This window comes from Dysidea avara, chromosome 10 (genome assembly GCF_963678975.1).
Source record: "Dysidea avara chromosome 10, odDysAvar1.4, whole genome shotgun sequence".
In the NCBI taxonomy this organism is placed as follows: Eukaryota; Metazoa; Porifera; class Demospongiae; order Dictyoceratida; family Dysideidae; genus Dysidea; species Dysidea avara.
In genome coordinates, this window is record NC_089281.1 from 25,045,387 (window position 1) to 25,069,302 (window position 23,916).

The 23,916-nt window shown below is 39.2% G+C and overlaps 4 protein-coding genes and 1 non-coding gene across 5 annotated transcripts in view; 2 read left to right on the plus strand and 3 right to left on the minus strand.

Moving 5' to 3' along the window:
• Positions 1-18,482, minus strand: part of LOC136236608 (FHF complex subunit HOOK interacting protein 2A-like) — a 19,250-nt gene extending 768 nt beyond the window's left edge. Inside the window, exons 1-15 of the mRNA XM_066026830.1 lie at positions 18,349-18,482; positions 18,212-18,296; positions 17,603-17,700; positions 17,483-17,551; positions 16,949-17,053; positions 16,449-16,574; positions 10,612-10,674; positions 10,444-10,554; positions 10,289-10,371; positions 10,134-10,239; positions 1,500-1,576; positions 1,326-1,408; positions 979-1,064; positions 361-618; positions 5-313 (exon numbers count right to left, since the gene is read on the minus strand). Of these exons, the coding sequence (XP_065882902.1) occupies positions 5-313; positions 361-618; positions 979-1,064; positions 1,326-1,408; positions 1,500-1,576; positions 10,134-10,239; positions 10,289-10,371; positions 10,444-10,554; positions 10,612-10,674; positions 16,449-16,574; positions 16,949-17,053; positions 17,483-17,551; positions 17,603-17,700; positions 18,212-18,296; positions 18,349-18,396 (1,707 nt within the window). The 5' untranslated portion in view covers positions 18,397-18,482. The remainder of the gene's footprint in view (positions 1-4; positions 314-360; positions 619-978; positions 1,065-1,325; positions 1,409-1,499; positions 1,577-10,133; positions 10,240-10,288; positions 10,372-10,443; positions 10,555-10,611; positions 10,675-16,448; positions 16,575-16,948; positions 17,054-17,482; positions 17,552-17,602; positions 17,701-18,211; positions 18,297-18,348) is intronic.
• On the minus strand, positions 3,727-3,798 carry Trnaq-uug (transfer RNA glutamine (anticodon UUG)). The gene has a single exon. It is a non-coding gene; the product is annotated as a tRNA-Gln (tRNA).
• LOC136236678 (tetratricopeptide repeat protein 36-like) lies at positions 18,212-19,200 on the plus strand. Its single transcript, XM_066026904.1, has 2 exons — positions 18,212-18,978; positions 19,024-19,200. Exons 1-2 carry the CDS (start codon positions 18,493-18,495, stop codon positions 19,108-19,110), a joined length of 573 nt encoding a protein of 190 aa, XP_065882976.1. The 5' UTR covers positions 18,212-18,492; the 3' UTR covers positions 19,111-19,200.
• LOC136236661 (bifunctional methylenetetrahydrofolate dehydrogenase/cyclohydrolase, mitochondrial-like) lies at positions 19,088-22,190 on the minus strand. Its single transcript, XM_066026885.1, has 7 exons — positions 21,977-22,190; positions 21,823-21,921; positions 21,574-21,778; positions 21,252-21,415; positions 19,492-19,623; positions 19,345-19,439; positions 19,088-19,293 (listed from the first exon to the last, which is right to left on the minus strand). Exons 1-7 carry the CDS (start codon positions 22,128-22,130, stop codon positions 19,186-19,188), a joined length of 957 nt encoding a protein of 318 aa, XP_065882957.1. The 5' UTR covers positions 22,131-22,190; the 3' UTR covers positions 19,088-19,185.
• LOC136236647 (T-box transcription factor TBX4-like) lies at positions 21,804-23,915 on the plus strand. The gene is made up of 6 exons (XM_066026872.1): positions 21,804-22,815; positions 22,865-23,132; positions 23,184-23,345; positions 23,401-23,465; positions 23,529-23,593; positions 23,648-23,915. The coding sequence occupies exons 1-6, from the start codon at positions 22,463-22,465 to the stop codon at positions 23,839-23,841; spliced, it is 1,107 nt and encodes a 368-aa protein (XP_065882944.1). The 5' UTR covers positions 21,804-22,462; the 3' UTR covers positions 23,842-23,915.
• Position 23,916: the final 1 nt, after the last annotated feature.

Sequence of the window (23,916 nt, forward strand, 5' to 3'; positions counted from 1 at the left end):
ATACCTTGTTGAGAATGTGGTAAAGGCTAGGAGCAGTATGTGCTGGTGATGGTGACATTGATGATCTCACTGGTGACGTCATTGGACTGGTATGGCTTCTATTTGTGTTGATTAGAATGGCTTCCAGGTATACTGGAAGGTGTAACAGTATTTTGTTTAGTAGTGATGTCAACATCAGGTTTAGTTCCAGTGACTGGTCCAACATATGCTCCAGTTTGTTGAACATTGCTGATGTGAAATTGCTCAGACTCTGTAGTTGCTGGTGAGTGGGCGTGGCTGAAGACTTAGCACAGTGTTGTTGAAACCGAGAAAACTACAAAAGCCATTGCAAATAACGGTACAATGAGCATGAATGCTTACTCGTGCTTGTGCCTCTAATAAATATGTGTTGTATCCTAGATCACCTGATTCTTCATAAGCTGCTGAACATAAATCAGGAGGTACAATGGACAGAAAAGATTCAACTGTTTTTTGTAAGTGTTCTCGGCTGTCGACATGACTTGTAGGGCTGTAGGGAGTGTCGTCCACACTGCCTTCACCACTGCTTGCTATCAAATGTGTCAGTGAGATTGGTAGGGATAAAATGACGTCAAACAATTGCAGTGTTGCTAGTGATACCTAAACAGCACAACCAAGCATAATTTGTAACGAACAAATTTTGGGCACCTTGGAACTAGCTATTTTGAGCACATCATATATTACATGTTCCTTTTAAGGTAAAAAAAATTGTGAAGTTAGTTTCATTCAGTTTTGCTAATAAAAAACTTTTTTGGGGGGACCACAAGTTTGTCTTTAGTGGCACAAGGGATGAAGTTTTGACTTATTTTAATGTTTTTATTTATTTATTTATTTTAAGTTGTAGTGGACTCAAAAGTATAGTGTTGTACTATTTGATGGTGTGGTACAATTAAAGCCAATAATAGCAGCACACTGAAGTACATTAAGAAGAGGTCCCATTGTAGCACACAGTGACGTTACCTCATCGTTGATGTGGTTACAATTCTGTACCAGTTTCTGACGAAGTGAATGAGCATCATTTTCACCAACAAGAAACTTCACCAATGCTAGAAGAAAGAAGCAAACAATCAATAGTCTGTGATGAAGTGTCCTTATTATTACGTACTCCGGTGCAGCCGACCCTTTTTACAGTGCCTATAAGTGTACCTTTGTTCAGGGTATTTATAGGCACCTAAAAAGGTCGGCTGTGCATTAAGTTGGGTGTGTAGACTAATAGAAATGGGACCAATGGCAAGTACCTAGGTGTCCAGGTTTCCACTGAATACTAGTTTTATTTATTTATTTATGGGCCTTCCATGTAGACTTACAATTTTGCAAGGTGTGGGATGATGTAGTGATTTGTAGTAGCCTGACCATCACGGCTGTTAACATCAGTAAGTCTTCCTCAGAACTGTCACAACACAAGGACGGTACAGTAAACACAAGGTGGGGAGATGTCAGCTACATGACACAAGCTTCAGTAAACATGAGGGGGACCTTACTCTTCCAGTAGTCTTGTCTTTATGCACCTCTCCAGTAAATGTTCTTCTATGGCTTGACATATTATTACCACTAACTCCTGTAAACATCATACACAACTCATGTGCAATAAAATGTACAAAATAACAGATCTAACTCTCTATGCTGTCAAATCTTAATGTAATGGATTCCCTTGACCATGCCAAAATGTCATTATTAGAGAGGATGACCTATTGCCATAACCATCATAGCTATCGTACAAGGGACCTGTCACCTGTTTATACATGTACAGTAGTCAGATTTTCACTTCAAACAGAAAATATTCCTTGTGCTGGAAGAGCCAATCTGGAACTAACATTTACCCTAAGAAATAGGGCCATGGATTATCAAGGTGTCTACAGATCTGTTGATGAGGGTCCATCAGTAACATCTACCAAGGTCACTTGTCATTGGGATCTCTTATGAAGGTAAATACAAAGCTATATTGTTAATTCCATCACCCCGATTGTGTACAATGATGCAGTAGGGTGTTTACAAGACAAATCACACCCAAACATCTCCTAAAGATGTCTTGAGGTCAGACAGTTTGGGTAAATTCTTAGTCTGACCAACACCACAAGCAAACAAATAAAATAACAGATAATAATAACCACAACAGACAATATATAACTTTCTATAACTTTGAAGAGGTTGTCACATGTCAAAATCCCTGTGGTGTATATGTAAGATTATGCAACCATCAGGCAATCAACCAATCACAGCATCCGATGTACTAGGTTACTTTAGCATTGTGTTGGAAAGGCTGACAGAAGCTTCCAGGATACATATGGGATGGATAGTACAATTTGTACATTTGAATTGATTTCTTTGAGATCACAAGATATAAAGATGACCAATTTGCCATGATGCTATGAGATTGGTACCATGAAATAGATGCCACTTGTTTCCTAGCTACAGCTATGTATTGCGTGTGTGGGGTAGCTGAAGAAGGCTCTGGGACACTTACGGCATGATTTACTAATTCACACATTAGTATTGTGATAACTAGCGTTATTTTTTCATTGAGAAAGTGATAAAAGCTACTCTGTTTGCCATTCATCGCTCTCAGTGTGCTAAGTACACAACACAGTGCTTTACTTGCGGCTACCTCATAATAAGACCACCTCATTACAGTGACCATGTCAAGTATGTCCCCCAAACATAGCTAAGGTGTACTTCACCTCATTAATATGAACACCTCATTGTAATGTAGGTTCCAAACATAGCTAAGGTGTGCTCTGTGGCCTCACTAATGCAACCACCTCATTATAGTGACCATATCAAGCAGGTATTAAACACTATAGCTAAGGTGTACTTCATGATCTTGCTGACGTGAATCCATTTAGATTATTATTAAATCTCTTAAAAATGACAAACTACACCCATGTACTTTCAGTTCTTTGTTGAACACAACTCTTAGTATAGTATTACACTATGGGATGGAGTCATCTTGTATTCTGTGTCATTGTCACTTAGTATTTTAATTTTGCACACTTTGAATATCATTGTGCATGTACTACTCATGTAGCTGCTCTCAGAATGTACTTAAAGTAAAAGGCTCTTAAAAATTCTTCTACAATAAGTACAAGGAATTCAGTTACAACATGTCTGGTTTCACATTCAGTGTTCTTACATCCTTCACAGCATTATTATATTGACAAATTGTGATAACCAAGGACTGTGTAAAAATGCAAAGCAAATAGCTTTCCACAAAGGCAAAACCTACTGCAAAGTGGAACCTTACACTTTATGGCAATAAAACGTGTCCTAAATTCCTTATCATGAAAGTGTCCTGACTTTTCAGACCAGTGTATGTACCTATAGCTACTTTTGTGTGGATCACATGGGCATCTTCAAGTGTTTACATTAACAGGTTCCAAAACTGTGCAGTACAAGAAGCAAAATGATCAACAGATACAGCCTAGACATCGATGGTGTATGTACACAAATCGATGAAGCATTGAAGGAAATCTTATTCACTAGCCAATATATGGTATTCATAGAGTAATCAGTTATTTTAGCACTTAATGTATTATTGTTTTGTGTTAATTACAGCTACAAGTTTGTCTAACTAAATCAGATAACATTTAACTTGCAATGTGCATTGTGTAAACACTACTAGTTCGCATTTTGGGAAAAGTATGCTTTACATCACAGTGATTACACCAATATGATTATTAAAAAAAAAGAAAAGAAAAAAAAAAAGAAACAAGGTCCTACCGAGATTTGAACTCGGATCTTTGGATTCAAAGTCCAATGTGCTAACCATTACACTATAGGACCATTCCTGAATGGTGAGATGATCTTTACTGTACTAATACCAGAAATTATAATGGGTGACTGTTTGTGTGCGTGCGCGCGTGTACGTGTGCTGTAGCAGTTTTAACCCTTTTAATATCTGAAAACATGTATGACCCATTAGTTGGACAAATCTGTGTGCTGTGTTACTGCAAGCCCAAGTGTATAACTGTACCTAAGTTAGAAGGCCAGGACAAGGTATAGCACATGGTCTGAGAAGCACCTCTAATATAAATGGGTGTACTACAATCCTCTCAACAAGTATAAGGTTTCACCATACAGTAGAACAAGTGTGATCTGTAACACTTGGCATGGGTGGATCAGAAGCCACCATTGTTTATTCATAGTTGCTCTCTCCACCAGCCAGGATTTTGTTCAGTGTGGTTAGGGCATTATAAGTGTTTGATAAATGACAACAATAAAAAGCCAATTATAGCTACTTAAAAGGCTCTGGTTTTTATACATAACAACACATCAAAGGGTACTAGCTAACATCAAAAGGATTTTAAAATGCATACTTGTGATGTCACAAATGGAAAGCCCGAGGTTTAGCATTACAACAAGTCATGTGATGCTGGAGCTGGTAGCCACTCACTACAGTGTAACATCTCACCTCTCTTAAAGGACCCCCAACCTCTCTAAAATCAGTCAGTCCCAAATAAATATTCAAGGGACAAAGCTATAGTGTACATCTTTTTATGAAGAGGCTATTGCCTGCATTTACTGGATTTCTGAAGGCTTCTTGAAAATTCAAACTGCTTTCACTAAAATTTGCTCAAATCTTTGTTCTCAATACTTTCATACTGTAATGTCTATCTAGTTTTGAGATGAAGTCTACCTGCAAAATTGCTGCTGTTAATCGTACACAATACAAGCAAAATTTTGATACTTAAAATGATTCTTGGTGGAAAGAATAACTGTCACATGCTCACACTGAATAACCACATGCATGCCCTCAGGCACACATTAACAAGTCCATCATACATAGCAATATGGGTGTTAATGATACTCGCCCCCAGGATAAAGACTAAAGCAGAAGTGGCTTCAGTATACAGTCGTCAAATAAGCATGACTAACACCAATCACAACATCAATCATCACTTCTAAAACATGCATACACACTGTTGATAGTGCAACCAACTAAGTACTTAATCAGGTCACCAACTAGAGGTGAAATTGAAGTACTTACACAGTGTATTCATGTGACTGGCTGAGTGTACCTTTGTTGTAGGTGAGGTTGTAAGAGTTTGTTTACTAAAGTGATGCAATAAGATGATGACTTCACAAAAAACTAGGGCATACAGACAACTAGGGTTTTATAGATAAAAGGATGGTTTCCATACAACCACAAATATCATTGCCTGTGACTACTACCAGGGTCTTGATGGGGACATATGGAAACACAGCTTGCCAGTATCCAATGTACTGGAGCCATCACAAGAGCTGGAAGAGGTTCAACATTTCTGGTTCTTCTAGCACCACAGGCAGAACCATTTATAAATGGAAACAAACACAACAGGAAATGCTAACAAGCAGCAATTAAGATTTATACTGTGTTCATATTGTGTTTGTAATGCACTACGTTGTAACATGAAGGTATATCTTTGCTGTCAGGTTCGCTCATCTAAACTGAAAAGAATACAGACGTGTAGTAGACTAGTTATCCACCTCGACTATAATCACAGTTTATGAAGGCTACCGCAGACACTGGCTTGTGCTTGTGACCCAGGCAATGATGCAGGCATTTGCAGATATATGGAAATAATGACCATATTGTTAATGTCCATGTCACCTCATCATAATTATGTAGTTTGGGCACAAGGTAGTACAATTAATGAGGTTTCAGTTCCTTAGACAATCACCTGATTCAGAAATCATATATATCAAACACTACCAGGTCATTGAAACACATCAATGGTTGCTATGGTGTAACAAGTGTGTGGCATGAGTACAATAGCCTAGGCAGTTGTTACCAGGCAAACATAAAGGAAGTAATTAAAGTGAATAGTATATCCTATAGTATAGTGCAATACTTGGTTAAACACCACCAGAATAGTTAGAAATTGTTGTTTCTATTCAAGGGTGATGTTCACTGTACAAGTGTAAGGAATAGTTGGGAATTTCATGTTTGAGTAGACGTAATAGCTGCAGCCACACTAGTACACTTTTAAAGGGGCATATACCACATTAAAGGAAAGAGTATCCCCTCTAAACAATAACACTGAGAGTTACCTCTAACGCCAAGAGTAGATAATGGAGCGCTAAGAGTTAATAATATGGAGAGGCATTAACTCTTGACAATGCTAATTATTCACAGGCAAGCAATGCAGCCAGTGTTCAGCTGTGCTCTGCCACCAAAAGCAATACATGAAATGTGCTTGTAATCTTTCTGTTTAGTTCAATTGTTGGAGAAAGTACAAACAATTCCTTACATGACAAACAACACATAAACCATATTGGTACATGCCTATGAACTGACACTTTTGTACTACAGATAGGAGCAAAAAGAAATGGGATGTAATAAGGTAACTCCATTACATTACACCTCTTGCGGTATGTCAAATGGCAAGGGTCAGGTCAAAGAAATGTCTAACCAGGTAAAATCAAGCTATAGTTAGTGATTTAATATGTGGAAAATTCTGTAAAAATAATTTTGTGGAAACACATTAGGAATTTACGGGCTTGACTGTATCCAACAGATATTGTCAAGGAGTCAAGAAGGTAATATGAGGCTGGTTTGTGGTCATTCTATATTTTGTTGAAGAGACATGTAAACCTTCCGTGATCCCTGCTACCAAAACAAGCAAATATATATTCCACCACTATGGGATGCTCACGTAAGATACTTGCTTAGGTATTCAGTAATTCAGGTACACACTAAGTCAACGTATTCAAGTAACAAAAGTAAAAAAACCATGTGCACATTGCGTGCGCAAAATATGCGATTCCTGTACAAGAATGGGTATTTCAACATCTCAAACAGAGTATACCCGTTTTAAAAAAAATGCTTTCAATTCAAGAAAGAAGACACACAAAGGTGGCAAAGGCTAAGTAAATACAAAAGAGTGAAACGTCTCTCCATGGTCTTTTTTGTCCTTATAATCCTTCTGTCACACATAGACAGTAGAGCAGCATAGTGTTAACAATGTGTTATTTGTGATACAATGGTCAAGCCATTTCTTAAATGAAGACACCATAAAGATACAATTTCAGTGCAAAAATGGCCATAAAGATACCAAAGCCCAAATCCACGATGGCACTATATTTTAAAAAAAAGTCATAAGGAGCACAATTTTTGTGGAAAGGTTCAAGTTTCAAGTTTCATAAACAGCACAAAATGTGCAATTTTTGCACTATCAGGGGTTAATCTAGGGGGGGCACAGGCCAGGTTAGCCATTGCCCCCCCTAGATTTATACCTAAAGCCTTGAGAAATGGAAAGGTTTAATTGATCCTAAAGTTGTATAATCAAATGGTCAATATTCAATGGCATCACAATAAAATTTCACCAAAATTGAGTAGATTTACACCTAAATTTTTGAAATTTTCCTGGGGAAGCATGCCCCCAGACCCCACTAGAATCCGAAGCAGCTTACTCTATTTGGCAGTTTGACACATTTGATATAAAATCAAATGTGTCAAACTGCCAAATAGAACTCAGGGCTCAACCCAGAATATTTAAAAATAATAACTTTGAACTGAGTTTTATAACTTCAACACAGGTAGCTAGCATAGAGTTGTTTACTGACCCAGTGACCCTAACTATTGTTCACCAGCTCACACTCAGCCATGTTAGGGTTGTGTAAAATGCTTTTATTATGTAATGTGTGCTGACTGCTCTATTAGAGTGTTTGATTATTCTATTCATCTATATGCCAAAAGTGACTGTTTAATTAGAATAGCACACATTTCAGTAATTGTGTGGAAAATGTGGACAATTGTTTGCAGCTGGTATGATTTTTATGGCCATACCAATTTGAACCAACTACTAAAATAATTCTGAAATACCTCGCTAACTACAACTATTTAAAGTTAGATTCCTTGGGTCTTCTCAACACTCTTCAAGTTGGAATGGGGTATAGGTTGTGAGTTTGATATACTGTAATAAAATAGTCAAATACTCTAATAGAGCAGTCACTGCACATTACACAATCACTGCACATTACACAATCACTATAATACAGTGGATCTTCAGTTATCCAAACACATTTGTTCCTAGGGTTTAGCCAAAGAGTGTTCAGATAAATTTGTTTGGATAACTGATACCCATTGTTCATGCCTCCTGATATGATGCTGAAGGTTGAACATTGTATTGAGGTATCTTAAAGATTTGCACTTTAAACACCTTTTCAACTTGGCAGCATTTGTTAGGTGTAACAATAATCTAAGTCCAAGTATGCCTTCAGAGTAACTCAAAAACATCTCTGACAAGTTACTAAAAAATTTTAATTTTCAAATAAATTTATTACTAACTAACTAACTGATGCCTTCACCCAAACACAACTCAACTGTGTATGATAAACACTACAGGCTTGATTTCTTGCTAACGTTGCTTAGGCCTGAGATGTGTCTTTTCGCATTCATTCTCTTTTTGCCTCATCCTCATTTCCTCCACTACCATGTAGGTGTAGATTTATGGGTAGGTAGTTTTTCAAGACTTTAGTGCTAGCCACCACAAGAATTGTCCGTAATCTCCATAGTGATTGGATTGACTGCAGAGGCACTTCTTGTATTGTTCTTTGTTTGTGTGGAACATAGCAGAAAGTGTAGTGGAATGGCCACTTTGCTCTACAGTAATTTATAGTTGGGGCTTGTGTTCAGTTGTGCAATAATTTTTTTCTAATATCCAATATGTCTTATGCCATTCTTTCATTTTGATGCAGGTTCTCCAGTCATAAATTATGTTGCAAAAATGTAGGGATCACAGAAATAAATGTGACCATCTCAGCAAAAAACCGACTTGCTCGAACAAGCATGTGTATTGAGAAAAACAAAATTTAAAAAAAATCATAAAATTATACATGCAACAAAGAAAAAATGTGAATGGATTTTGGAAAAACGATCCAAATCACACATTAGAAGTTTCGAGATAAACGGTTTTAAAGAATTGAAGCCAGCATAATTCTCCAGGGATAGCAAGCACGCGTATAAAATTTACACAAAAGATGCATCAATCTGTTACCTTTCAAGCCACTTCCAGTACTTGTAGTTGCTTGTACAGTTTCCCGCCAAATAAGATAGAAAATCTGAGCAGTTGGATGAGCGAAGTAGTATCACGAGTGCTCACAAAGGGGTGGAGGCTGGGGGGTGGCGGGGAGGGCAAGAGATAGACCTCAAAATGGAGGCAGACCACGATTGGAGTCCACACACGAGATTACAGGGCTGTGCTGGCTCCCTAGTGGCTGATACGTAGCAAAATCAACAGAGAACACGTCTGGCCAACATTATAAGGCTGTCCACCAGTAAACCACTGATTCTTGCCAAGCCAGGTCCTTCACAAGGCCTGAAACCGCCATTTGAGCCCTCCACAACACCCAGAAAAGACGTCTGTTAAAACCAGCCTTGTGTAGTTTGAGTAGTGCTGAGGGTCAAAACTTGTAGTACGATAGTGTAGCTATCCACTGGTGGTGTTAGTTTTGATTTTGCCTGATGTGCGATTTGGATTGGTTCTGTAAAATCTGGTCACAAATATGCAACTTTTTATCGGGCCATTATTCAGAGAAAGAAGACTAAAACTGTACACCATTTTATTAGCCTGCTCATAGAGAGTCTGAAAATCTTTGTTTCATTTTTGTAGCCCCAACAGTATGCGTGTCACATGCGTCATTTGCAATGCGGTAAATGTTACTGTCTGTTAAGATTGCATTTCTTCAACTAAACCACCTTCATACCCATATGCGTAAGTGACTACAGGGTTAACACTATACATTGGCCAATTTGCTAATCCAATGAACATTTTAAGCCAAATTGCAACATTACAGACTAATGCAAACAGAAGTTAAGGTTGCAAATGTAAGCACCTGTAGTTTATTTTCAGTATTGTTGCTGTATAAATCGATTGTCCTTCTCTTTCTACTGTCTAGCGCTATAATTCACTGAAACTTTGGTGATCCATTCCTTGGATACTGCAGATAAAATTTGAAAGTTGTGTGAACAAGTCGGGTTTTTGTTGAGACGGTCACAAATAGCAACGAAACAAATCTACACCTATAGCCTACTTGGTCCTACTAAACATCTCTACACAGTAAATACAGCTTATACTGTACTGTGCTTCAATTATATACTGCAGTATAGGACAATGTCATACTCACAGTACACTTACTGGTTGAGATGATGAAATCAACTGGTTACAGTAGTCTACCCAGCACAGAAATGCTTCCATATGTTCCTCAGAACTGAGCCCCACCCCTCCAACTAGCTGACAGCTTCTACCAGTAGCACGTGTGAATATTACTGGGTGAATACTCAGAGACTTACCCCCAGCTAGCCGGACATGATAGGATGGTGTGAGCTGGAGTGGAGGGTAGTATGAAGGAGAAGTGAGAGTTCATGTTAGTAACCTGTGAATTGATGATGTGTACAATACATTACCATACACACGTGTGCATGCACACAGACAGACACACACATACCAGTTGTAGTGGTAATTTGGTGTGTTCCCCAATAGTCTTAGCTATTGCAGGATCCTTAAGGCCAGTACACAACAGCAGACACTCATAGGCCTTCACAATCACCAGATTATCCTACAAGATGAGGACACACAGTCCAGTAAGATAGCTGCACATTAACTATACACCAACCTTGTGTTGAACAAGCTTTAGCAGTGCATCCACTATCAAGAAGTTTCTCTGGGAATCAGTTTTCTGTGACAACAGAGAAGTTGAGGGATAAGAAAACTTGATAAACGTTTATCAGGCATAAGGTCTACTTGTAGTTCCATATCCATATTGCCTATCTAAGCAACTTTGCACCCTAGCCATTAAATAAGACTGGCTGCTATACAAACCTGGTGTTTATATGAGGACAGCATTTACTGTATGTATTCTCTTGGAATCAATTTATACCTCCTTGTTGCACTTGATACAAGGAAGGCCATAGAGCAGTTATGAAAACTGTCAGAAAGAAACTGTTGTATGACTGTACTAGGAACTTGTCATGTCATTCAAAACCAGGCGTTCATTTTTATCGTAATCTCCTCTACTTACAGCACTAAATGAATCAGATGAATTATATGGGACAAGCTGTAATACAAGACAATATGGCACATTTTTACCTCTGGAAGAGAACCACCCCTTTCAGAAAGGCAAAACTTTGCTTTAAAGTCTCCACATAATAAACAGCAGTATATCACATAACTTATCTGCAAAAGAAACTACAGTGGAACCTTGATTAGCCGAACACTGATTAACTGAACTCCCAATTATCGGAACACCTAATTGACTGCTCAATTAGAGTATTTTGTCAACAAGTGTATGCTTTATTAGAGTAGTTGAACAAAGCTCTATATATATGTACGGATATTCGATTTTACGGACTATTCAATTATGTGAACACTCTTTCCTCCCCAATTAGTTCAGATAATCGAGGTTCCACTGTAGTTACCCCCAACTCTGTCCATCATACAATAATAGCACTTTTCCCCATATTTTTTGCTCAAGTTACTAATAATGTACAGGCTGCTAGCTATACTACTTTGATTCAATAATATGTTAGCAAGAGTTCATAATATATATATTGAGGAGAATGTCCTACTTTCATATACTCCTGTAGAAGGGCGTATCGTGAAGTTATGACGTAATGACAAGACTTTGTGGTTTGTGACATACGGACAGCCGTAAAAGTACAAGAATTGTTAGCATCATTTCACACTCGTGACGTTCAGGATAGCCGTATTCGCGAATGGCCTAGCAAGAAACGCCTACGAAGCGGTCTTAACCCATGAAGGAACGATTGTAGTTCAGTGAGAAAGTCTTAGAGCTGGAGTTAATTTGGTTGCTAGCGACGTAGTTAGGCACGTGTTCAATCGATACCATATGACATCATTAATTATACAAAGAAAAACGGGCAAACTCAGAAGTGCTACGTCATAACTTCACGATATGCCCTTCTACAGGGGTATATGAGAGTAGGACACTCTCCTCAATATATATCTAATCAAAAACAGCCAAGCTGTAAAAAAAGGAGTGCGGCCCTTGAAAAGGCTATGGTGAAAAAAGATGTGAAATCCAAGGTGGCGGCCAAGAAATGGCTGTGATGGTAGGTTAATGGTAAAAATTTTAATAACAACAATTCAGGTGAATTTGGTGCCGCTTGGTCAATTGGCACAAAATTCACCAGAATTGTCGTTATTAAAATTTTTACCATTAACCTACCATCACAGCCATTTCTTGGCTGCCACCTTGGATTTCACATCTTTTTTCACCATAGCCTTTTCAAGGGCCGCACTCCTTTTTTTACAGCTTGGCAGTTTTTGATTAGATTTCACTTCTTTTTGTATTTGTATACCCCAAAGCCGGCCTATGGCCAGCTTTGGGACTTTTTAACCTATATATTTTTCTTTACCACAGGAAAAAGAAAAAGATGAAGCAGATTTTATAAATACTGTACTTTAACTCATTCTGATTTTATCAGTAAATGTACAAATTATATATATATATATATATAATGCATATATCAAGAGTTCATTATATTATGAACTCTTGCATATATTTATTACATGTCAATTAATCCCCATTATTACATGTCAATTAATCCCCACAGGATAATTTGCAGCTGATCTCTCTACTGGGTGACTTGAAATGTAGCTGAACTCTCTACAGGGTGATCTGCTTGTATGTAGATGAGCTCTTTTCAGGATTCTTTCTACAGGGTGACTTGACTCTAGCTGAACTCTCTGCAGGGCTATCTGTTTGTAGTTGAATTCTCTACAGGGTGATTTGTTTGCAGCTGAACTCTCTACAAGGTAACTTCTTCTAGCTGATCTGTCTACAGGGTGACTTGTTTCTAGCTGGTCTCTCTACAGGAAGATTTGTTTGTAGCTGAATTCTCTACAGGGTGATTTGTTTGCAGCTGAACTGTCTACATGGTGGTTGCTTTAATTTGTAGCTGAACTCTCTAAAAGGTGACTTCTTATAGCTGAACTCTCTACAGGGTGATCTTTTCATAGCTGAACTCTCTACAGGATGATTTGTTTGCAGCTGAACTCTCTACATGATGATTTCTTTGTAGCTTAACTCTCTACAGGGTGATTTGTTTGTAGCTGAACTCTCTACAAGGTGATACATCTAGGTGATCTCTCTACAGGATGACTTGTTTCTAACTGAACCCTCAACAGGGTGATCTGTCCATAGCTGAACTTTCTACTGGGTGATTTGTTTGCAGCTGAACTCTCTACATGGTGGTTTCTTTGTAGCTGAACTCTCTACAAGGTAACTTCTTCTAGCTGCATTGTTCTCTCTACAGGATGACTAGTTTGTAGCTGAACTCTCTACAAGGTGATACTTCTAGGTGATCTCTCTACAGGATGACTTGTTTCTAACTGAACTCTCAACAGGGTGATCTGTTCATAGCTGAACTTTCTACTGGATGATTTGTTTGCAGCTGAACTCTCTACATGGTGGTTTCTTTGTAGCTGAACTCTCTACAAGGTGATACTTCTAGGTGATCTCTCTACAGGATGACTTGTTTCTAACTGAACTCTCAACAGGGTGATCTGTTCATAGCTGAACTTTCTACTGGGTGATTTGTTTGCAGCTGAACTCTCTACATGGTGGTTTCTTTGTAGCTGAACTCTCTACAATGTGACTTCTTCTAGCTGAACTCTCTACAAGGTGACTTGTTTCTAGCTGATCTCTCTACAGTGTGACTTGTTTCTAGCTGAACTCTCTACAGGTGATTTGTTTGCAGCTGAACTCTATACATGGAGGTTCTTTGTAGCTGAACTCTCTACAAGGTAACTTCTTCTAGCTGATATTTTTACAGGGCATATTTGTTTGTACATAGCTGAGTTCTCTACAGGGTGATTTGTTTGCAGCTGAACTCTCTACATGAGAGTTTCATTGTAGCTGAACTCTCTATAATGTGACTTCTTCTAGCTGAACTCTCTACAAGGTAACTTCTTCTAGCTGATATTTTTACAGGGCATATGTGTTTGTAGCTGAGTTCTCTACAGGGTGATTTGTTTGCAGCTGAACTCTCTACAATGTGACTTCTTCTAGCTGAACTCTCTACAGGGTGAATTGTTTCTAGCTGATCTCTCTACAGGGTGACTTGTTTCTAGCGGAACTCTCTACAGGTGATTTGTTTGTAGCTGAACTCTCTACAAGGTGATACTTCTAGGTGATCTCTCTACAGGGTGATTTGTTTGTAGCTGAACTCTCTACAGGTGATTTGTTTGTAGCTGAACTCTCTACAAGGTGACTTCTTCTAGCTGATCTCTCTACAGGGTGATTTGTTTGTAGCTGAAATCTCTACAGGTGATTTGTTTGTAGCTGAACTCTCTACAAGGTGATACTTCTAGGTGATCTCTCTACAGGATGACTTGTTTCTAACTGAACTCTCAACAGGGTGATCTGTTCATAGCTGAACTTTCTACAGGGTGATTTGTTTGCAGCTGAACTCTCTACATGGTGGTTTCTTTGTAGCTGAACTCTCTACAGAGTGATTGATTTTTTTGCAGCTGAACTTTCTACATGGTGGTAGCTTTGTAGCTGAACTCTCTAAAAGGTGACTTATTCTAGCTGAACTCTCTACAGGGTGATCTTTTCATAGCTGAACTCTCTACAGGATGATTTGTTTGTAGCTGAACTCTCTACATGGTAGTTTCTTTGTAGCTGAACTCTCTACAATGTGACTTCTTCTAGCTGAACTCTCTACAGGGTGACTTGTTTCTAGCTGATCTCTCTACAGGGTGACTTGTTTCTAGCTGAACTCTCTACAGGGGATTTGTTTGCAGCTGAACTCTCTACAAGGTAACTTCTTCTACTTGATCTTTCTACAGGGTGATTTGTTTGTAGCTGAATTCTCTACAGGGTGACTTGTTTCTAGCTGATCTCTGTACAGGGTGACTTGTTCCTACTGAACTCTCTACAGGTGATTTGTTTGCAGCTGAACTCTCTTACATGGTGGTTTCTTTGTAGCTGAACTCTCTACAAGGTTACTTGATCTCTCTACAACATGGCTTGTTTCTAACTGAACTCTCTACAGTGTGATCTGTTCATAGCGGAACTTTCTACTGGGTGATTTGTTTGTAGCTGAACACTTTGCATGATTGTTTCTTTGTAACTGAACTCTCTACAAGGTGACTTCTTCTAGCTGATCTCTCTACAGGGCAATTTGTTTGAGCTGAACTCTCTACATGATGGGTTTCTTTGTAGCTGAACTCTCTATTAGATACCTTCTTCTGGCTGATCTGACTACAGGGTGACTTGTTTGTAACTGAATTCCCTACAGAATAATTTGCAATGTAATATAATTGAGTAAATTATAAATGCAGCTGAATGCTTTATTAGGGTGACTGTTCTATTAGAGTATCTCGATCTCGCATTTGCTACACGTGGTTGCCTTTCGAATCATAACTCGGTGGTTTGTAATCCAATTCTTCTGTACTACTGCAAGGACTTTCTATGATGAGTATTCCAGCTACATACTGATTTTCAGCTCATTGCTCTAAGCGGTTTGCCTGATAGACACGAAAACTAATAGTTCTTTTATTCATAAAAATCAATTGCGTAATTTTGACACAGGTCGGGTTTTGTGTCATATCTCCATGGTCTTTATCCCGATTCCTTTCAAACCACAAAAAGGCACTCCTACGATGGTTGCTCCATCTACATAGCAATTTTCAACTGATTCCTCAAAGGAGTTTACCCTGTAGGCGTGACAGACCTTCGACCTTATTGTACGCAAATAATCGGTCATAACTCCGTGAATGTTCATCGGATTCCTACCAATGTTGGTACACAGATCCGCCTTAATGAGCCCTTTAAGTGTGCCAAATTTCAGCCCGATCCGAGCACGCATTCGTGTTTTATGGCGGATTTTGCGAAGTGTGCGAAATGAAGAAGAAAAAAACGAAGAAATTAAAACGAAATTTTGTTCGCTCGTATCTTGGAAATGGCTGGAGCGATTTTCTTCAAATTTGGTGTGTAGACTCCCCTTATTGGCCGGCACCTCTCTAGCAAATTTGGTTCCAATCGGGTAAGGGATCACAGAGCTACATAGGTGTGAAAATTGCGTTTTCTTTCTTCTTGTTAATATACTCACGGGTGGCACGCCGGCTTCTTGGGCCGCACGACACACTACCGTGTGTCTTGATATTATGAACTCTTGATGTTAGCTATTGTAGGTTAAGTGATTTTTTAAGCCTCTAGTTTAGGTTAGGTGATCCAAAGACTGCAGCACATGTTGCTGTCAGACCTTCAGTGCTGGCCACTGCAAATTTCTAATATTAATACCCTTGCTATACTAGTACAATGTAACCCCAACTCTAGATGGACTGCCCTTGCCACCACCCCCAGCACCAGTTGGAATGTGCTGAACATGCAACTAAGAAACAAAAAATAAAGAAAGGTTTGACTCAGTAGTCTCTGTGCCCATCAAAGCAGCCCATCTTTGATGATGGAACAAATACTCTTACCTCGACAAAGAATTCAGCCATGAAAGGATGTGATTCTAGTCTGGAGCAGACTGTCCTCAGCAGTTGTATCTCACTAAATGCTGTAGTGCTGTCCAAATCTACCTCCCCACAAGTCTTGATGACACGCTGTATTAAACCACAATATGATATGTATGTGTGTTATGTATGCGCGTTGTCAATGTATGTGTGTGTGTTAGTGTATGTAGAGTGTGTATTGTGTGTGCATATACAACAATGGGGCATTGAATGCCTCAACTCGGTGACTAGGTGTGACGTGGAAACTTTGTGCACAGAATGCAATATATGTATATTGCAAAGTCCTCTAATAGAACAATCAGCTAATAGAGTGTTGTATACTTGTAGCTTCAAAGGGCCAGCTCAGATACAAAAGAGAAGAAATATTATGTATGCATGTGTGTGGCACACGTGTGGTGGGTGCATACAGTGTGTGTATGTGTCGTGTACTGTAGTCTGTTGTGTGTGCGTGCTCGTACACATACCTGTAAAGTTTTATGGACAGACACTTGGGGTAGGATAGGGCTCTGCAGTCTACTCAGTAGTAATGTATAGAACCTCAACACTTGATCCCGTATTCCAACTGGACACTACAGAACACAAATTAAGCATCACTGGAGGACAAAACACAAATAAAAAACGACGGTAGATCAGTAAAGCATTCTTATCTATGGCAATTTTTTATTTATTTATCTTGCTTGCAGAATACATTACATACAACAAGATGTGTACAATATAATTACTACAAGTAGTCGTTAAGATCTAATGTATGCTGAAGGTCCACTGGCATCCATGCCAGTGGCCAGGAGTAAGTAGTTATAATAGTAATTATTGACATTAGTTATATTATATAAAACACAAGGGTTACAGGTGATCAAAGTTGGGGGTTTGTCTTTTAAACCAAGCAATATGTTCAATAAACAATCACATTGAAGAAAAGAAGCTTAGCATGCCTCAAGCATAGATTCATCAACAGAAAAACAGCTAGAAAAGTTACAGAATGTAAGATAATAACTCACATTGGTCTTGCTCAATGTTTGCAGTGTTTCCAACACTTTGTGTTGTAATAGAAACTCCATGGAAGGACCCTGCATGGTAACTACATAGACACAAAATGGGAATGCCTAATCACAACCTACCATTCGATCACTTTCACGTTCTTCTTCATAGCACAGCAAGTCAACCATACTGTTGAGGTGTGCTGGAAGAGCCGTCTCTGATATGGCAGTCTTGTCATCTATAGTAACATTATGCACCTACCAATGTAATGTCCGACTACCACTAATACAGGCTGAGGGTGGGGGAAGGTCGGGGATGGTGGAGGAATTGATTGCTAAATTTCCCCAACATAGTGGGGATTTGTCTTCACTAAAAAAAATTCACTCAGACAGCAAAGGTGTGTGCTTTCAGTTTAGGAAGGAGTGTCTCGGGTGCTAGCTATTGCTTTCATACTAGAATCCACTTGAACTAACTCATCACTAGACTAACGCCACATGACCCACAAATCCCCTCCTAGCCCCAGTATTCCCGGGGTTTGTAGGTCGAGACTTGGTCAGGGTTTGCATTGGTAGTATTTCCCCCAGTAGGTGGGGAATTGTAATTTTTAGTGATGCAAATCCCCACCTTCCCCCACCTCAGCCCGTATTAATGGCAGTCAGGGATTACATTGATAGGTGCATTACACTAACCACTGTATCCATACAAATGAAACCTCAGTTTACATACATCACAGGTATTAACAAGAATACCTTGGTAGTTAACTAATAATGTTGTGACTGATTTCCAGTGGAGTTTAAATTCCTCTCCTTTGTGCTGTTCAGGGGCAGGGGCCAGCTACACACAGCATGACTCGTGAGTGATGGGAAGTGAATACAAATAAACTCACCGCTTGGCCGGTCATTTCCGCCAGCATCGTTGTCAGCCGACTAAACATTGTCTTCGTCGAGTCAAACTAGTTATTCTAATTAAAGCACATCCTATTTTTGTTAAAACATTCATTGTGGTGTTGGGTTTAAAGCCAGGACAAAGAATGTCTGTAGATAATGCTGATACAAATGATGCGTTAGTGCTTGAAAGCATATTCAATCCTGAGAATCCTTTCGGTGCGTTAGCAGAAAAGACTAACTCTCAGTTAGACGAAAACATTGCTCCACCTCAGAACACAGACCCAGAGTTATTAAAGGCAACCAGAAAGCTGGAAAGTGAAGCAGTACGGACAGCTGAAAGTGGAAACCCGTCAGAAGCATTGGATATATTGAACAAGGGCATAGCACAACTACCCACAGATGCTTCCTTATACAATAATCGTGCACAAGTACACAGACTTCGTAGTGACAATGATGCAGCATTAGCAGACCTGGATAAAGCTATCTCCTTGAGTGGGAGTAAAGGAAAAGTGGCATGTCAAGCATACACACAAAGAGGACTCCTTCACAAACTAGCAGGGAACAATGAACAAGCCTTGGAAGACTTCAAGACAGCTGGAAAATTGGGCAGCAGTTTTGCTCAAACTCAGGTACAATTGATACAACCTATGCTATAGCTACTCTATTCCACACAGGCAGTGAAGATGAATCCTTATGCTGCTCTGTGTAACCAAATGTTGAGTGAAGCAGTTGCTAAACTTCGCAGTGGAGAGAGGTCATGATCATAGAATGTACATAAATATATATACAAGTCTTTGTTTACCAGTCCTATACACTTATAATTATAATGAATGACTTCACTGTTTAGACAATTTTTTCTTCCAAGCTGTGAGGGTGTTTTGTAGCAACATAGCAACTGTCATGGGGCCCACACCTCCTGGGACTGGAGTTATTGCCCTAGCAACCTAGCATATTATAGTAATGTTGTATTACAGTTCCACTATTATACAGCTAACCTGAGATATTCCTTCAAAGTCACAGTCACCAACCAATTGAGTTTTACCATCTTTGTCTTTGATTCGATTTATTCCAATATCAATTACAACAGCACCTAGAAAAGTTGAAGAATTTACAGACTGGTGCTACAACACAATGTTGGTTACCAGGTTTTATCATGTCTTTTGTTATCAAGTTCGGAATACCAGTGGCAACAATAACAAAGTCAGCCATTTTGGTACATATTGGTAAGTGTTCCGGGGGAGTGTAGCGATGACAGATTGTGACTGTTGCATCTCCTATTAACAAGTTGTATATAATAGCAGATTAAACAGGTTGTGCTCAACAGGATACAAAAGGCAGTAACAAATTGGTTAAGTTGGACCAACTTCATGGTTTTAACACAGTTGAGTTTGGTGAGAATGTTTATGAGCACATGTGTGCATGGCTTCCACACAAGTTAATTGGGACTTACCCTCTGTACATCACTGGTTGCCATGGTATGTAACAAAACACGAACAACTAAATGCCAAGCTGCTATAATGTCTGTCATGATCAGGAAACTAACATTTATGCTCACTATTCTCCCACTAGTTCGCTTTACCAGTCATACTTCAGTGGATGCCTACATAGTTTGCTAGGGTATTATATTATGAAAACAAATGACCACGTAGCACCAATAGAAAGACAACACAATTCATTGTGTGTCACCATTTACACATAATTTCCAGCTATTTCATGTGTCATGTTGACATCTTCATAAAACTGTTGTTACGGAGGAATATGGCTCCAGTACATACAACACAAGAACTACAGACACTAATTTGATATTGCCAGTGGTTTCCCTCACAGATATACTGTGGACGGTAGAGTCTAGACAAGGAAGCACTTCATAGTTCTCTATGCACTGCATAAACAATGGACAAGATCGTCCCTTAAAACCTATTGTAAAAGGCCAGTGGGTGTTTTGCATAATATCTTGAATATTTTCTATGGTTTTACATACAATGCCTCGTGTATTCAGATACAGTCCAGTACACCTCAACTACACCACACCCATATATGGGATGTGTATGTATTCAGGTACATGAAATAACCAGTTGAGCTACTACACTGGGTACATGAAATAATCAGTTGAGCTACTACACCATGTACATTGTTAACATTTTACTATTTTGTGTATAACTTGAAGATTTTTGAGGTGGTCCATATTCTAATGTTGTGTAGTACACTGGATACGTGAAGATGTCTTTTACACATACGCTTTGCATGCTAATCTTTATCTTAGTTATGTTGGCAGATAAATTAGTTTTGCCCATGTGAAGACATTACAAGCAATAAAAATGCATCAAAAGAATACGTTGCACACTGTAGAGCTTTCACTGTATAAATGATAAGTCAATTCTAACTCACAACAATTGCAGATAGAGTTACTAATAGCTACCTATAACAGCCAGAGGTAAGGGTAAAGTGCCTTAGTTGATAGGCCAGCGATTAAACAGATCATCTCAGAAATTCGAGGTAAAGGATAAAAGTTTCATGAAAATCATACACAAAGTTTCGACCCCACCAAAGCTAATACTGTACTAAGTTCCACATATGACACTTTGCTGTGTACTGCACAAACAAGTACACTATCCCACATTTGAAAAAAATAAAATAAATAACAAAGACAGTATATTTACACCAAGTCATACATTATCTCACATAAACACATGCTATCATGCCAGGGTGTGAAGGAAGCTTAGTTAAAACATTTAAACCACAACTGAAAATTGACTTAACAGCTAAATACATTATACAACATGGTGAAAACTGAGACTCTCACTGGATTAAGGAAAATCTGGACACAATATTGTTAGCCTATGGCTCCATGTGGTCAAATAAAAATTTTTTTTGTCAGAAAAATGTATATGGTAAATCTTACCTGTTCCATCCGAGTGCAGCAAAGTCAGAAGGGGAAACCCAATGTTCTTTGATCTACCCACCATGCAAACATGTCGGCCAAATGTATCAAAGTTACATCTCTTCAAAATCTCTATTACTCCAGCAGGAGTGGCTGGGAGGAGGTATGGGCTCCCAGAACTAAACCTGTGTCATAAAAGCAAACAGCCAATGATTCAGGTTAACTATGCATGCATTGCCAATGTTGTGCCACATTTCCATACAGAAAAAGTACCTTGTAATTAGCCAAGCTCATATATAAGAGTCAAAATACATAGTATGGCTCCTAAATGTTTGTTGTTTACCTTCCAATGTTTAACACATTGAACCCATCAACATCCTTTGATGGATGTACAGCATTCACTATGGTCTTCTCATCGATATGGGGAGGCAATGGGAGTTGTACCAACATTCCATCAACCTCATCATCTTTGTTCAAGTTGTCGATCAAAGCAAGTAGTTCTTCTTGAGTTATATCTTCATCTTTAACAATAGTTTGGTCCTTGATACCTAAGTTAGGCAGTGAAGTTAATTTTACCAAATTGAAAGAGTACCTGCTTCACGGGCTGCTTTAGACTTTCCAGACACATAGCTCTTGCTGGCTTCGTCTTGCCCAACCCGTACAAAAGTTAAACAAGGTGCACGGTGTCCGGCTTTGTAACAAGGTTTGTACAGTTAGCGTGGGTAAATGTAGACAGGTTCGCCCACCTGAAACTAACTGTTGAATTTCTTCGCGAACTTCTCGCCGTACGGCAGCTCCTATGGCTTTCCCATCGATGACTTTTGCAAACATACCTGGTTTTGATACGAGAAACTCGCGGAAAACGAGTGAACATGTAGAAAAAAGTCTCCGGGCTGCCATTATCTTTGAAAGTTCCAAATATTGCCCGTGTCTTTGATGCGCGTTTATTGGAGAAGATAGAGCTTTGGCCTGGTTTGTTTATAAGCATTCTGAGCTGTCAGCCGCTAATTGGAAATATGTGCTTTGATTTCTTTGCCAAGATCTTTGGTTCTAAAGAACAGTTGGCTTCTAGAGTCACTACAATGGTGGCAACTAGAGCTTCTACAAAGCTTTCGAAGCGTTTGGTGTAAAGGCCGGCCCCCATTGAACTAAGGGCGATAGGTAGCAAGTAGCAAGGTAACAACGTTATTGGTTTATTATCAGTTGAGTGGTTGAAGTGATAAATAGCCATTATGCAGAGGAAGCAAGAAAGCGAAACGCCAGAAGTGGTTGACGCGCCGGCCACAGATACGTCTACTATTGTCGCACGCAAGTTGCAGTTAAAGCTAATTGAGACGCCACGGTCTGCGCCCATACCGTGGAAAAATGTCAGTGAAACTACAGCCACTCCCTTCCAGTGCAAAACTGAAAAGACATCATTTGGTTGCTGTGGGGTCCTAAGGAACACTGGGAACATTAATCCTGTTGCCATCAGGAATAACTACCCTGTTAGCCCAGACCAGATTGCAGTAACTTTAGAGCATCGGTCACTGTGGCAAGAGTTTTTCTGTCGTGGGACCGAAATGATTGTCAATAGAGCTGGGAGGTTAGACAGTTCTTTTCATGGTATTTAAATATTGTTCTTTTCCACACAGGCGGATGTTTCCGTGCTTCAGTCTCAGTGTTAGCGGACTGAAGCCAAAGGCAAAGTACACCATGACCTGTGAAATCTTCTTAGCTGATAATCACCGCTTTAAGTTTATTAATACCCAGTGGATGCCTGTAGGTAGTGCTGAAGTTCAACCAGAAAAGACAAGCTATGTTCACCCTGATTCTCCTAACACTGGTACCTTCTGGATGCGACAAGGCATTAGCTTTAAAAAGTTGAAGATCACTAACAACAAAGAGAAGCCAAATGAAAATGTAACAGTTTTTGTCTGATGTAAACTTTTGCTATGTCTTTGTAATCTCCAGGTCCTACTCTACTCGATGCACAAGTACTATGCCAAGCTGGTCATTAGTGAGGTTAAAAAGCCTAACAGTAGTAGCAGGGAACCTCAGCTACCTAGAATAGTTTATCAGGAAGACTTTCCAGAGACAACATTCATCGCTGTCACCGCCTATCAAAATGAAGAGGTGTTTCTTTCACTTTACAAAGGAGTTAATATATGCCCATTAATTCACTTCTCAGGTTACTCAATTGAAGATTACAAACAATCCATTTGCTAAGGCTTTTAGGGAGACTGCTACTGAAATGTGAGTGGGTGAAATCACTACTTTTGTACAACATTGCTTTTTCACTTTTATGTTTTGTTTCAGTGACTGGGATCCTAGCCAGGTTTTATATGGTGCCAGAGGAATGCTACCAACAAACTGTTTTCCTTGTAAGTAACAATTTAGGATATTTCAACTTGTGTATGATGGTGTGATTCTCTTAGATTCTTCATTGACATCAGCAGTGTCACCATACACACCACCCTATTCCCCCTTCTGCCCATGGACTGTCCCTACCAGTGGTTCCCTGCCACCAATTCATCACTTCACTGCTAATGACACTGGCCTTCCTGACTTTGAGGGCACTTTCAGGCCATCAAAAGATAATCAGTCCCCTGTGGCCATTGGCAGTCCATAATGCGTTGGCGTTTGTTATTGTTCAGATTATATTCATTTATTGACTGTTAAAAGTTTATTATCCCTTTAACCAGAG